The 15,171-nt window shown below is 42.6% G+C and overlaps 1 protein-coding gene across 9 annotated transcripts in view; it reads right to left on the bottom strand.

The window, feature by feature from the left end:
* The window catches only part of Bbs9 (Bardet-Biedl syndrome 9), a 418,538-nt gene that overhangs the window by 307,337 nt on the left and 96,030 nt on the right, over nucleotides 1-15,171 (bottom strand). For all 9 annotated transcript variants that reach the window (XM_021206054.2, XM_021206053.2, XM_029543257.1 and 6 more), the window contains one exon: nucleotides 3,211-3,385. In XM_021206054.2, the coding sequence (XP_021061713.1) occupies nucleotides 3,211-3,385 (175 nt within the window). The remainder of the gene's footprint in view (nucleotides 1-3,210; nucleotides 3,386-15,171) is intronic.

The raw sequence follows: 15,171 nt of genomic DNA, 5'->3' as shown, positions 1-15,171 counted from the left end.
AAAAAAAAAAAAAAGAGGACAAAAGATATTGCAAAGCCTGGTCAGGTGGCCAGGAAAACATAAACATCAAAAGCTCTAGCCTCAATACAGAACAAACAATTCTCCCACAAAAGTAAAACAGGGACCTAGCAAGATGGCTGCAAAAAAGGGGGAAGCCTAGCAACCTGATGCAGTCTCCCGGCCCCACCAAGCTCTACAGGTTGTCCTCTGACCTACACATACACTATGGCACACAACAGCTATACAAAAAGTAAATAAATAAATCTTAAAAAAAAAATACAACAGGCCACTGACATGACTCAGAGGCCTAACAACCTAAGTCAGACCTTGAATGGAACCAACTCCCCCAACAGATTGCCTCTGTTCTCCAGGCATGTACCATGCCACACACTTGGGCCCAAACATGTGTCCATACACAGACAAAAATGCATACATTCATAAACATAAGCATGCCTGGCTTGATGGTACATCTCTGTAATCCTAAATTAGAGGCTGAGGCAGGAGGATTATAGCTTTACCCAGTCAGAGCTAGAGAGTTAAGTCCTATCTCAAAGGAAAGAGAAGACAAGAAAAGAAAAGAAAAAGAGAGAAGAGAAGAGAAGAGAAGAGAAGAGAAGAGAAGAGAAGAGAAGAGAAGAGAAGAGAAGAGAAGAGAAGAGAAGAGGAAAGAGGGAGGGAGAGGGAGAACACTCAAGTCTAAATTAAAACCATTTGCAGTCTGTATTTACAATAGTGAGTTCTGTGTCTTACCCCCAAGTGTAGGGACTGGGGGCTGGGGATGTGTAAACGTGCATTAACAAGAAGCTGGCCAAAAGATTCTTACACACACTAAAGCTTGAGGCAAAGCCCATACATGCTCCTATCTGAATAAAATTAACTTTAAAGTAGTTAACTATCAATATCAAAATGAAGGTGAATTATGTCTTAAAAGCCCATTCTCTTAGCCAATTACATCCTGTAACTGACTACAGATAGACTTAATGAGGCCTCAAGAAAAGGAACAAGGAGTTTTATGCTTTTCCCTTTCCTAAATTTCCCTGGTGACTATCATTTAATCCAATCTATCAAACTTGAAAGCATGCATACACACATCACAGAACATAGTGCTGTAAATCTTACCAACTGCCCCATGGCTTGTGCACTTTTACCAGTATAAATTAACCTCATAATGGATAAAGTATGAGGTTTTTTACTTAGATGGAAACAGTTAAATAGATCAGTGAATTCGAGAACTATCAGAGTTGAATCAAGACCTTTATGATACTCACCTCACATGTTAAGGAAACGCACTTGTAGCCTCCTAGTAAGATCTCTCCTGGAGGTATTACAAACTAAATCACTCGCACACATGCATGTGCATGCACAGGCATACACACACACACACACACACACACACACACACACACATACATACAAGCACACACACGCACCCTCGCACACACGTATGTGCATGCACAGGCACACACACACACACACACACATGGGCGCGTGTACACACACACACACACACACACACACACATGGACATACATGGAGAGTAAACAATGGTGGATTCAGATCTGTGTGCTATGCTGTGCACCCCCCCACCCTTGCTTGGCAGGAGGTAAGAGCACCGCCTGAGTTTGAATAAATCACACAGACACTTTTCTTAATTTCTCAAACAAAAGACATTTATTTTCAGAGCCAACTCCACAATTCATCCCCTCTAGGCAAGAGGCAACAGAGCTACAGAGGAACGCGGCATGATGACCTGCCTCGGCCATCAGCCACTGCTTCCTCACACAGTTGCTGTTTTCAGGGTGGACAACCATTCGACAGAAGACTGCCGCTTATGAAGGGGAAAATGTCTGTCTGACTGGACACAGCACTGACGTGAAGGCACAATCTCTATGGCCACGGTCCAAGAGTTTTATATTTTCTTCCCAACTTGGGAAGCATCTGGTGGCCAAAAACACCACCAGAATAATATGATGTGTAAAGTTCTAGATGTTGCCATCATGAAGACAACAAACATTAGAGAGCCAGCTCAGCAGTGATAGGCAAACTCAGGCTGGCTGCCGGCACCCAGCTCTGGGAGCCCACAACCCTGTAAGTCCAGTTCCAGAGAACCTCATACCTTCTCTGGCCCCGATGGCATCTTCACACATGTGAGACATATAAAGCTACAAAGGCACACACATGCACACAAATTAACAATAAATCTTTAAAAAGTACTACATGATAACTAGCTAAAGATATTTTAAACCAACCCTACTTCTGTTCCCAGAACAAATTTCTAATTCTTTTCCCATTCTCTATACCAACAATAATTTTTGTAAATAACAGAGTAGAAAATGTTTTCTCCCAAACTTAACTCAGGAAGATCTGTAGGAATTTCTAGCAGAAGTACACACTACATTCATGGGGTCACTTCCATGCCTTGTGTACAATGAACTGCTCCTTTGTAAAGACCATGAACAGTCATTGCAATAGTTACAGCTTTTCCCTGACATTTTCAAATGCCATGTGTATTCCTTGTTATTATAAAGTCACCCCACACATGCAACCTATGGCCTTTCACTCAATACTGCACTTGATTGTCTGACTGACCATTGCTGAGGCACATAACTTTTTGTTTTGTTTTGTTTGCTTTTTTGAAACAAGTTCTCACTTTGTAGCCCTGGCTGTAACTCACTAGGTAGACAAGGTTGGTCTCAAACTCACCGATATCCACCTTCCTCTGCCTCCTGAGTGCAGAGACTAAAGACATGGGCCACCACAGTCAGCCATCTTTTGTCCTTATATCCATATCCATCAGATATATCACTATATATCATATATATGTGTATATATATCAGTATATACCATATATATCAACATATGTCAACATATAGTCACTGTATCATGTTAATATTGAGCATTTTCTATTGGTGTGAGTTGAAAGACATTTACTCTTTATAACAAAGTGCTCAACACTGGCAGTGTCATCTGCTAAGGAAGCTGACCATCCAGCAGTGGTGAGAGCTGCCTCCTCTGGGCTTCTTGGAATCAGTGCATGGCATGGCCTTCCAAATATTTTACATACATCACTGTGATGCGCTAAGCCAACCCAGTTAAATTTTACCAAAGAGGCCAGTAATTTCTTCAACTGTAATATTCAAGTTCTTCCAGAAAAATAATTAATCAGCAACAAACACAATAATCATGATTCCAAAGGTAACACAGACTCACTTGTAACTTTCCACTTGTCTGCAAGAAGAGACAGTTATGAAGGAATCCGTGCGGGGACTGTAAGCAAGAGGGCCAGGCAGAAGAGAACCGGGTAGAAACCGCCCAAACGCATAGCTTTCCTGCTCAAACACCATCAGCATCCCATCCATAGACTGGATACAAATTAAATCCCGACCTAAGGAAAAATTAGAAGAAATTAGATACCTTATTATTTATAAATTTGATGTTTAATAATCACTATTCTGCACAAATATATCACAGTTAGCTTTTACTCTACAAGGCAATCTCAAGGTAGTTTCAGTTTTAGTTTACAAGCCAGTGAAAATATCAGGTTAGTAACATAAATACATATATGTATGTTCCAATTTTTATATTCATAAGATATTTATATTTTTGTTGTATATTTAAATCATATTCACCAGGGGTTTATACTTTTAATAACATTTTTTTGTATACATTATAAACCAAAATCTCCAATTTCAAATAATCCCTAAGAACAATCATGATTCTAAGACATTGCTTTTCCCAAACTTCAACACACAACAAAACAGTTCTCCAGGGAACTCCTCCCTGTCATAGAACTCTCCCCTGTTCTCATTGACTTAGACATCAAACCCAGCACAAGGGAACCAGGGACACCAGTCAACAGTGTAACACATGCACAGCATGCAGCAAGCTCTGAACTCAAACCTCAACACGCAGCACACTAGAACACACACATAAATGCATATGCACTCATGCATGCTCACACACACACACAAATGCACACATATAAATGTATATGCACTCATGAACGCTCACACATACACAAATGCACTCATGCATGCTCGCACACACAAATGCATACACATAAATGCATATGTGCTCATGTATGCACACATATACAAATGCACTCATGCATGCTCGCACACACAAATGCATATACATAAATGCATATGTACTCATGCATGCACACATAAACAAATGTACTCATGCATGCTCATACACACAAACGCACACACATATAAATGTATATGTACCCATGCATGCACACACATATACAAATGCACTCATGCATGCTCACACATAAATGCATATGAACTCATGCATATACACATACACAAATGCACACACATATAAATGCATGTGCACTTATGCATGGTCTCTCTCACACACACAAATGCATATGCAGTTATTCATGCTCGTGTACACAAAAATGCACATACACAAATAAATTGATTTCAGATGACCTTACTGGGAGATGGTGCTGAAATATTTGTGGATGACAGGGTATACGGGATGCAACTTTAAACACTGCAAATCAGCCCATTGCAACTGCTTGGCCGCCAAAGTTTCAGAACCAATGCCCTAGCACGATAGGATAAGGAAACAGGACTTGAGGAGAACCTGAACCCCGGAGAAAGGCAGCATCTTTGGCCCCTGTGAACGCAGTGTAAAGCTCTCATCTCCTGAAACTCCAGCAACATCACGGAAAATGCTAAAGCTGTTCAGTCCAAGACACACAATCTAGGGCTCAGTGCAGCTCCACCAGTCAGTTCTGGAGCTGGGACAGCAGTCTCCCAGTCTGTCGGGCAGCACACCCACCTCAGTACCTTCTATGACAATCACAGGACAACCAGACCAGCAATAGAAGCGCCGAACCTCTCCACCACCTGCCTGACGTTGCACAGCTCGCAGTTTCCCCACAGCTCACCAAGACATACTCATGGCCCCACCTTTGCTTCCAGTGGCCTCTCTCCCTTGCTTCCAGTGGCCTCTCTCTCTTGCTTCCGGTGGCCTCTCTCTCTCTTGCTTCCAGTAGCCTCTCTCCCTTGCTTCCGGTGGCCTCTCTCCCTTGCTTCTGGTGGCCTCTCTCCCTGGCTTCCAGTGGCCTCTCTCTCTCTTGCTTCCAGTAGCCTCTCTCCCTTGCTTCCGGTGGCCTCTCTCCCTTCTTCTGGTGGCCTCTCTCCCTGGCTTCCAGTGGCCTCTCTCCCTTGCACTTTTCTTGCCTGCTCCAATGAAACTGTGCGCTTTCTTTTAATGTGTGGAGAAAATGACTTCATTCTGAATTTAAAAATAGTCCCCAGCTTTATGTAAACTACTTAGCAATGTCCATCACAGTTCGGGGATAGGTATAGTTTACAGCGGAGGAGGAAAAAGAATCCCTCAAATGAGCGGGAAGTAAGGACGGGGTGAGATCGTCAGTCAGAGGTTAAGATGGAAAACACTATCAGAAGTCTCATCTGGAGGCAAGGTATCCCGTAACTGACAAGGCCACGTGGAGTTGAGTCCGACTCTGGATCAGCTCCTGTCTTCCCATAAGGGTCTTTTCCCTGCAATCACCCTTTGTCAGTGATCTCTCAGAAGCCCATCCAGACTTTCACCTTAAACAAATTATCCATTAAAATAGTCTTGTTTTGTGTCTCTCGTCAACCCTACACTCAAAAGCAGAAGCCCTGGTACTCATCAGTCTAAACTACCAACTGCCTGGCACACAGGAGATCAGGAAGAAACATCTTTTGAGGAGGAGTTAGGTAAGCAAAGGAATTTCTTTATCCATCTGCACCTCGGGTTAGCTGGGATTTTGTTCTAAGTATTTCATACACTTCATCGGAAGTATGTAAAAAATGCTTTAGTTATTACAACCTTGGCTACTAATATTCAGAAAAATGTAGAGATCAAACCAAAACATAATTCAAAAACAAATAAATAAATCTTTCAAGTCACTGCTTTGGAAACCACTTGAGAACACATACCAAAGGCTTCTTACGAATAATGAGAACAGAAAGAAAGGACTCTAAGGTTGTGAGAGTGTTCTACTTCTGATAGTGTAGAGCCAACAGGAAGTGACAGGATTCCGGGATGATTTCAGTGACATACTGATGGACCACACTGAAGAGTCCTTGCCACATGGTTAGCACTGTATTAGAAGCTCTTGTGTACTTGCTTATAAGGCTTGGAAGAATATTAGCAGAATAATGACAATATTAAGTAATACTGTCATTTATTATATATTTATTAGAATCCCAGACTTGTGCTAAAGAACTATCATGTTAGCTATAATAGTCAACTCTAAAAATTATGCGATGTTCCCCCTTTACAAATCAAAATACTAAAACTCATAGACCCTAATTAATTCACGTAACATCAGAGAATTAGAAAGTGACAGAGCAGAACTCAGGTTGGGGTCCATCTGGGTCCACAGACCTCCACTGACTCCTGCAGAGGAAAGAACTGTATGCACTCTGAAAGCGAGAGCTTATCGGCATGCAGAGTGTAAGCGATGTGGACTGCATTAAGCACTGCAGAAGATCAGAGCATCATCACAGTGAACTCGCTCAGAAAGGCTTCAAGATCAAGGGGTGCTACATCACCACTGAAAGGATGAGCAGAAACATCAGTGGAGGCGAACGGAGAGGGAACGTCTGGGAGAGAAGATGAATCCCTCAGAAGACAAAGAGGCAGGGACACTTGACTTAAAGGCACACTTGATATACAGTACAACAGGCCAAGACTCAACCAAGACAGCAAAGATGAAAAACACGGGCTGAAATACATGGTAACATTTTAATGAAGTCCCCCAAAATTATACCTATAACTTTTAGCTAGAAATTATTAAGAAAGTTGAAGGTTTCAGCATGGTTTATAGACAATCATCCCATTAGTCTCAAACAGAAGAGAGCAATTATGTAATTCAAATATTTGTAAGACCCGAGAAGGGTTGAGAAACGGTCTATCAAGTAGCAAAGGGAAAATGGTGCCTGTGAGTATAGAGAGGAAACTAGAACATTCCACGATGGAGGCTGCATGAAATGAATCCGATTAAATAGCGGATCTCATTTCCTGGTGTTAAAATACACAGAGTGCTAACACGATACATAAAACAGCAGCCAATTACATGTTGGACTGACTACTAGATTAATAGTTTAATAAATTAAAGTCTACTCACTGAAACGGTGTGTAGGAGTGTGTGTGTATGGCCATTCCCAGAAATTCTTTCTACCAAGCATAGCCCAGAGAATTTTCCATCACTTGCTACTATGGCAACAAGGCAACAAGAGATGCCATTTCGGCCTTCTCTCTGCTGTCCTCTCTCCCTGTGGAATCCACGTGGCACAGGAAGGGGAGTGGTACACTACACGTGCAGGAAGACCACCATCACTCAGAGTGCTCCGTAGTCTCTGAATCTCTCCGTGCTCATATTTCTTCTGCACACTGACCGAAAATACAAGTGAAGAAATGCGATCGTGACCTGTAGCCAGGCATATATTGTCGTTCAGTGTGCAACTGTCAAAAGTACTTGGTCTTGCTCCAATTCAGAGAAACATGAAAAACAGCTGCATAGGTAGTCAGAAAGGCAGACGGGACGCATCAAGAGATTGATACACAGGAACAAAAGAGTCCACAAGTCTGTGGAACTTCCGTTCTTTTTACACTGGGAAAAAGGTTGTGCTGTTGTTACAAAAAATCTGAAATACTAACTCATTAATCTTTAAGCAAGCCTAAGTCAAGAATGATGAAATGTGTCTGCTGTGAGTAAAGACATAAAAATGTTCAGAGCAGGATTCCAAGCACACAGCAGTACCTGGATTCCAAAGGTCCTCCAGGCTGCACACTTGCCATTGAGCATCCTTCTATGGTTTTCATTCCTGTCACTAGACAAATAAAACCACTGCCATCTCTTGGAGACGCACAAACCTCGGGCATCCTAAACTGTAAACACTTGGTAACCGGCTGAAGACAAAAAGGTTAAACTCTTTATCATTCCTGTGGAGGTTTGAATGAAAAGGGCCTCCATTGGCTTCTGTGTCTGAACATTCAGTCCCCAGTTGGAGGAAGTGTGACACTGCGAGGCTCGCTCTCTCTCTCTCCCTCCCTCTCTCCCTCCCTCCCTCCTTCCCTCCTTTCCCTCCTCCCCCACCAACTTGTGAATCAAGATGTAAGGTCTCACCTGTTCCCACCTCTACGCCTTTGCTCTGCCATCTTTGATGTCAAGCCTCTACAACAGTAAGCTAACACTTTCTCTTCCAAGTGGCCTTGATCATGGCATTATATCACAGCCAGAAAAGCAACTAAGATGCAGCAACTCTTTGAACAAATAATTTGTGATGAGTAATAGTCCATTATATACTAAGATTCCAAGCTTAAAATCTTAGTTATAAATAAAGGAATAAATAAATTTTCAAACCCTAAGCAAACAAAAGAATAAACAAGCAGAAAACATGTGTTTGACTAAATCGCTAACATTTACGGTATATACGACCAACAAACCCAGACACTATTGCATATGCCAGCAAGATTTTGCTGACAGGAGCCTGATATAGCTGTCTCCTGTGAGGCTATGCCAATGCCTGGCAAATACAGAAGTGGATGCTCACAGTCATCTATTGGATTGAACACCGGGCCCCTAATGAAGGAGCTAGAGAAAGTATACAAGGAGCTAAAGGGGTCTGCAACCCTATAGGAGGAACAACAATATGAACTAACCAGTAACCCCCAGAGCTGTGTCTCTAGTTGCATATGTAGCAGAGGATGGCCTAGTTGGCCATCAATGGGAGGAGAGGCCCTTGGTATTGTGAAGATCATATGCCCCAGTACAGGGGAAGGTCAGGGTCAGGAAGCAGAAGTGGGTAGGTTGGGGAGCAGGGCGGGGGAGGGTATAGGGGGCTTTGGGGATAGCATTTGAAATGTAAATGAAGAAAATATCTAATAATAAAAAGAAACCCATCCTCTTTGTCAAAGGAAAGGGTTCTTTTTACAACTTTTTTAAAAGACTTTTTTTTTTTTTTAATTGTATGTGAGTACACTGTAGCTGACTTCAGACTTACCAAAAGAGGGCATCAGATCTCATTACAGATGGTCGTTAACCACCATGTGGTTGCTGAGAATTGAACTCTGGACCTCTGGAAGAGTAGTCAGTGCTCTTAACTGCTAAGCCATCTCTCCAGCACTTTTTAAGATTTTTTAACTATGGAAGACCCTCCCAGAACTTGTGTGTATGTGAACCACTGACTGTTCAAGATGATTGTCTGCCTAAGTTAGGTTTATTTTCCCTAAGACAGCAATTTCCTCCAGTTGATAACTAACAATCACATAAAAGGTCTTCTGTGGGGCTGGAGAGAGATCTCTGCAGTGAGGGCACTTGCTGGGCAGTCTCGAGAGGCAAGCAATGGACTCCAGCATCACGTAAGACGCTGGGCATCCAACACACACCTACAACCCAGCTCTGGAGGAGAAACAGACATGAAGATCTCTAGGACTTACCAACCTACGGTATCAAAGACAACTTGAGTGCCAAATTCAGGGAGAGACCCTGTCAAAGAACTAGGTGGGGAATGACAGAAGAAGGCATATAAGGCCCTCTTCTAGCTTCATAAACATATACAGGTACATTTACACATGTAAACAAGCACACCAAATAAATAAGTAAACAATCCTCTTTTAAGTATTCTTTGTACCAAAATCCTATCTGGGAACAGAGAATGAGCTGTCCCTAACTGTGACTTCACTGCCCAAACATACACACACTTATTCACTCTATGTTCTCATTTATATTCTTTCTCCCTGTCACACACACACACACACACACAGACACACACAGACACACACACACTCTCAATAATTCTAAATAATATATGAGAAACAAGACAGATGCCATCACACAATAAAATCCATGTGTTAAAAATTCCTCATCTGAAAGATAAACTCTTAGAGATGGAATGGAACACAGCTGCATCTGTTCATTCAAAAAGCCAGCAGGTTTCAAAGCCAGATAAACTACTCAGGATAATAGGCATCAGAGCTCTTATTCTCTCTCTCCTCCTCCCTGACCCCTCTCCCCTCCCCCATGCCCCCAACCCCGAGTTCCTGGCTGGCCTCTTCTCTCCCTGCCCCTCCTCCCCTCCTCCCCTCTCTTTCTCTCTCTCTCTGTCTTCTCTCTCTCTACTCCCTTCTCCTCTCCACTTCCCATGTCCTAAATAAACTCTATTCTATACTAAAAAATAATAAGAGTCATAAGAAATTCAGAGATCACTTATGAAAACACACAAAATTGTTTATGTTCTCATTTTGTGAACCTATTCTGCATACACAATATTAGCCCCTTAAAATTAAATCTAAGTAGGGAAAGGGAACTTACAGAGCCCACCTTCAGCAGGAAAACATCATCAAGTGAAGGATGGGGTTCCCATCTCACAGTCACAACTCTGACCCATAATTGTTCCTGTCTGAAAGAATTACAGGAAAGAAAATGGAGAGGAGCCTGAGGAAAAGAAGGTCCAGCGACAGGCCCCAAGTGGGATCCAGCTCAAAGGGAGGTCCCAAGGCCTGACACTATTACTGAGGCTATGGAGTGCTCACAAAAAGGGATCTATCATGACTGCCTTCCGAAAGACCCAACAAGCAGCTGAAAGAATCAGATGCAGATATTTGCACCCAACCTATGGACAGAAGCAGCTGACCCCTGTTGTTGAACTAGGGAAGGCTGAAAGAAGCTGAAGAGAAGGGTGACCCAGTAGGAGGAGTAGCAGTCTCGATTAACCGGGACTCCCAAGATCTCTCAGATACTGGACCACCAATTAGACAGCACACACCAGCTGATCTGAGGTCCCCACACACATACAGTAGAGGACTTCAGGGTCTGTGTTTATTCAGAGATGATGTACCTAACCCTCAAGAGACTGGAGGCCCCAGGGAGTTTAGAGGTGGGCGGGGGGGGGGACCATCCACGTGGAGACAGGTGGGTGGGAGGAGGTATGAAATGTGGTACAATCGGGGGGAGAGGAATAAAATATGGAGTGTAAAAAAATTAATTAATTAATTAATTAAATATACAAATAAAGAATTTAGCTTTTAAGAAGCAAAAAATAATAATAAACCTAAAAGTAATTGTTTGTCTTTTATGTCCAACTTGCTCTCATTATCATATCAAAAAGAAAAGAAAAACTCAGTTTAAACTCACTATGTTCTAACTATCAACTAAACTATCTATCTATCTATCTATGATCAATCAACTAAAGTAGGGATTTGAGGACAGAAGTTTGGAAATTCTGAGCTGAGGTTCAATTTGATATGAACACTTATGATTTGAAATGGCAAGCCAAGCTGAATTAGATGATACTTCATGAACTGCCAGCTTCTGTCACAGGGCTTGGAGTACCGATTAACCACTGTTTAATATATCACATCTTGCTTTTCCTTAAAGAAGGCAGTTAAATGCTCTATCTTTAACAAAGGCCACAAGCACAGACCTGCCACAACAATCAAGCCGCAGAAGCAGCTACTTTATTAGCAGTATCCTGCCAGCCCCAGACAGAAGGGCAGATCGGTCCAAAGAGCCTCTCTCGGGGTGTCGGAGTGTCGAGGTGTCGGGTATCGGTGAGCATCAAGGCAGCCATGGCGGCTCATTACACTCAGGGGAAGCCCCGGAAGGGAGGGGATTTTATTCACTAAGCCAGGGACAAAGGAAAAACTGGTTTCAAATCCTGTTCAGGCCTAGGTGAGTATCTACTCCACGGTAGAACTCAGGAAATCAAAGGGTAAGGCGAGGGCGCCCTCTGCTGTCCAGCACAGAATCGCGTGTTACCAGGTTGCTTGCCTCTGACATTTTTTAGACAGTCTCTCTTCTGTCCACTATATGCAGCCAGAAATTTACTTTTTAAAAATGTTCCTTACCCATTCCCATATGGGATTTTACTATTCTCTATCAACGACTCCCCTCATTTTGTTGCCTTAAATCACCGTAATGTGGGCTGTGGTGATAAAGTATTATGTAAAGCTTGCCGCATAAGCACAACAGTCCAAGCTCAATCCCAGTGCTGGGCGGCAGGCACAGGGATTCCTGGAGCTCACCAGTTGGCCAGCCTCACCTACTTGAAGATTCCAGGCAAATGAAAGGCTCTGAGACACATAACGATGGCCAGTAATAGAGAAATGATGGCCAAGGTTGTTCCACAGGCACATACATAACTCTGCACATGAAAACACACACACACACACACACACACACACACTCATGCACACGCACATGAATGTTGTATCACGTATGAGTGTAAAGCTATGTAGGGCCACTTACATTTGTCAAATGAATCTTTCTAAGGAAGTGTGCCACTGTCTGGGAGCTGTTCTGTGCTGTCGAGTAAACTGAGATCACACAAAGAGGAAAGTAAGCGAAGAAAGCAGAAGTGAAGTGTGTTTGAGGAGAACAAGGGTGCCAGTCAATGATGTCTCGTCTCACACACTCCGGTGAAATTACCAGAATCAAAGATTTTACCATCATCACCACAAAAGGAGTGCCAGCCCGCTCGTCATTGGCACAGCTCAACAGAGCAGCTCCTCTGTAAGGGAGGAAGGTCAAGGACCACTGTCCTCCTGTGGCAGGAACTGAGGCTCAGGGAAGCTCTTTGGCCTGCTGAGGGACACACAGCAGTGGAGCAGCAGGGTCACGGGACTGCTGTCTTCCAGTCTCCACGCTGTCTCACCAGCTGCACAGATCCACACAGCAGGCACCTAATGAGATCCCTTTAATTCCATATTTAAGGTAGCCTCTACCATCACAACTGCATGTCATGTACTTATGACATCAGATTCAAGTATAAAATATGAAGTTTTTTATCGGACAGATAAAGCTTGATATAGTTGCTCATCAACAATAAAATTAAATTATAAAAAAGGAAAGAAAATCAAGTAACACCTATTCTCTGTGTTGAATAAAATATGTGTTAAAAGCAGAATTTAAAGTACATCAATATGCTGCCAAAAAACAAAGGAAATAAAATTCAGAAGCCAAAACCGAAGTGAAAGTGGAATCCACAAAGGTACACAAAGCCCTCGGGACATTTTCCTAAGCCGGATAATCTAAACATAAGCTTTAGTTTTCATGGTCTCAAATGACACACTGAAAAGGGGAGGATGGGGCAGAGCTGCCCAGGACCAAGACCCCCACCACGCTCCAGAAAAACCTAAGACCACAAAGAACTTAACCCCGAATATGAACAGAATTCAGAAATAGCATTACCTCAACCAAAGGGGAAAGAAGAGAAAATGGACATACCAGAACTTGGAACCAGATGAAGGGGAAAAAAATCTCTCCGAAGAATTCATAAAATTTATTCTGTAATGTAATTCATTAATGTAAGTTTACTGACTAAACCATTCTATCAGATAGCCAAAAAATAAAAATAAAAAAAATCTGTGAATTTAGAATAAAATGGCCCCAGACTAGAAATACAACCAAGCACGTAACTTAAGAAAGCTCAAAGATTTAAAGGACCACACCAATCACTCACACGAATAAAGTTCTGAGAAATGTGACCTCAGTCAAAACCACAATATACAGGGACCTGAGAGAAACATGAACAGGAGACAGCATTTAATAGTGGAATTAGACTCACAAAGACTTCACATACTGAAAATGACAGAACATAAAAATATGACATGCCTAAGCTTAAGGAAATGAAGGCAGGCATTAAAAATATGGTTGAGGGCAGCTGAGCAAGCCCAGAGGTACATGGTCCAGGACAGAAACCTCGGAACACGTGATATGTGGCCACGAGCAAGCCAACCCTCTTCGATTATGACCTTAAACGGGGCATGTGAGGAACATACCCTCTAATGAGCATGCTCAGGACTGTGCCCAGTCTAAAGCACCCCCATGAATGTGTATAAGCTCCCAAATAAAATCTCGGAATTTCCTTTGCTCACAAGAGGCATTGCTTCCAAAATAAATTGCATCTCTCCTCTCCTACTGGCTCTTTAAAAATTATATACAAATGTATTATGTATGACTAACATCCAGTAAGAGATTCTTATAAGTGGCTAGGCAGATTTTTATCAGAACGTATGGGGACAAACGCTGGAACAGAGCTAACCAAGTGAGCACAAGACTAGGAGCAGGGTTAGAGGGAATCCCGGGCTAGCCGGACATAGCGGCTCTGAGTGTGAGCTCAGCCCTCCCTCGGGAGGCTGGGGGGAGATAGCCTCCAGTTCAAGGCTAGCCTAGGCTACAGAGAGAAACACTGTCACACAGAATTTGTCATGCTAAATGCCAATGATGTAGGAAGAAGAAAAGTAAATCTAAATAAATTGTGCAAAATGCATCTCAGAAATAGAGAGGAGATGCTGTGAAGTTAAACTCCCAGCAGGGTGAGCGGCCTGCGTGCACACAGCTGGGCTGGGACAGAGCCACTGGGGTAGCTTCAATGACACAGGGAACCCCAAACAAATAGAAGTCAGTAAATAAATACAAAAAGGACAAATAATCACTGAGCACTGTTTAGAATTGTTGGACATCAGAACCTTGAAATCCATTTTTAAGCCAAATAAACCCCAGTTAGACAAATAGAAATAAACCTATTAGATGCCCCATAAGAATATGGAATACCAAACATGTACACAGAATCTCACAACAACCATAGGAAAGGCAGATCATCTAACAGAAATAAAAAACATCAGCTCATCTAAAAACTTGATTGCTTCAATGAATTGAAAAATAACTGTCAATATAGCACTGCATGCCCAGCCTTGCACACGCTTACACGTGGATACACACATTCCCTAAGCCCAGCCTTGTATACACTTACACATGGATACACACACACCCTAAGCCCAGCCTTGCACACGCTTACACATGGGTACACACACTCCCTAAGAGGCAAGATCAAGATAGACATTTAACTTTTAGTAAAAGCAGGATTCTGCTCACACTAGCTACCTAATCCACCATGTTCTGAAACCCAGAACCAGCCCTGGCCCCAGCTCTACAGACACAGACTGTCCAGGACTTGCATCATGAATGGACATTGGACTTTGTTAATTGATATTTCTGCACCTAATGAGATAATCGTGTGGCTTCTGTAATTATGTGGCAGATGTGTGCATGTGTGTGTATGTGTGTGCATTTGTTTGTGTATGCGTGTGCGTGTGTGTGTGCATGTGTGTGTATGCGTGTGCATGTGTGTGTGGTGGTGTGTGTGTGTGTGTGTA

Source organism: Mus pahari, chromosome 10 (assembly GCF_900095145.1).
Source record: "Mus pahari chromosome 10, PAHARI_EIJ_v1.1, whole genome shotgun sequence".
Lineage (NCBI taxonomy): Eukaryota > Metazoa > Chordata > Mammalia > Rodentia > Muridae > Mus > Mus pahari.
This window is presented reverse-complemented; position numbering and strand designations above follow the sequence as displayed.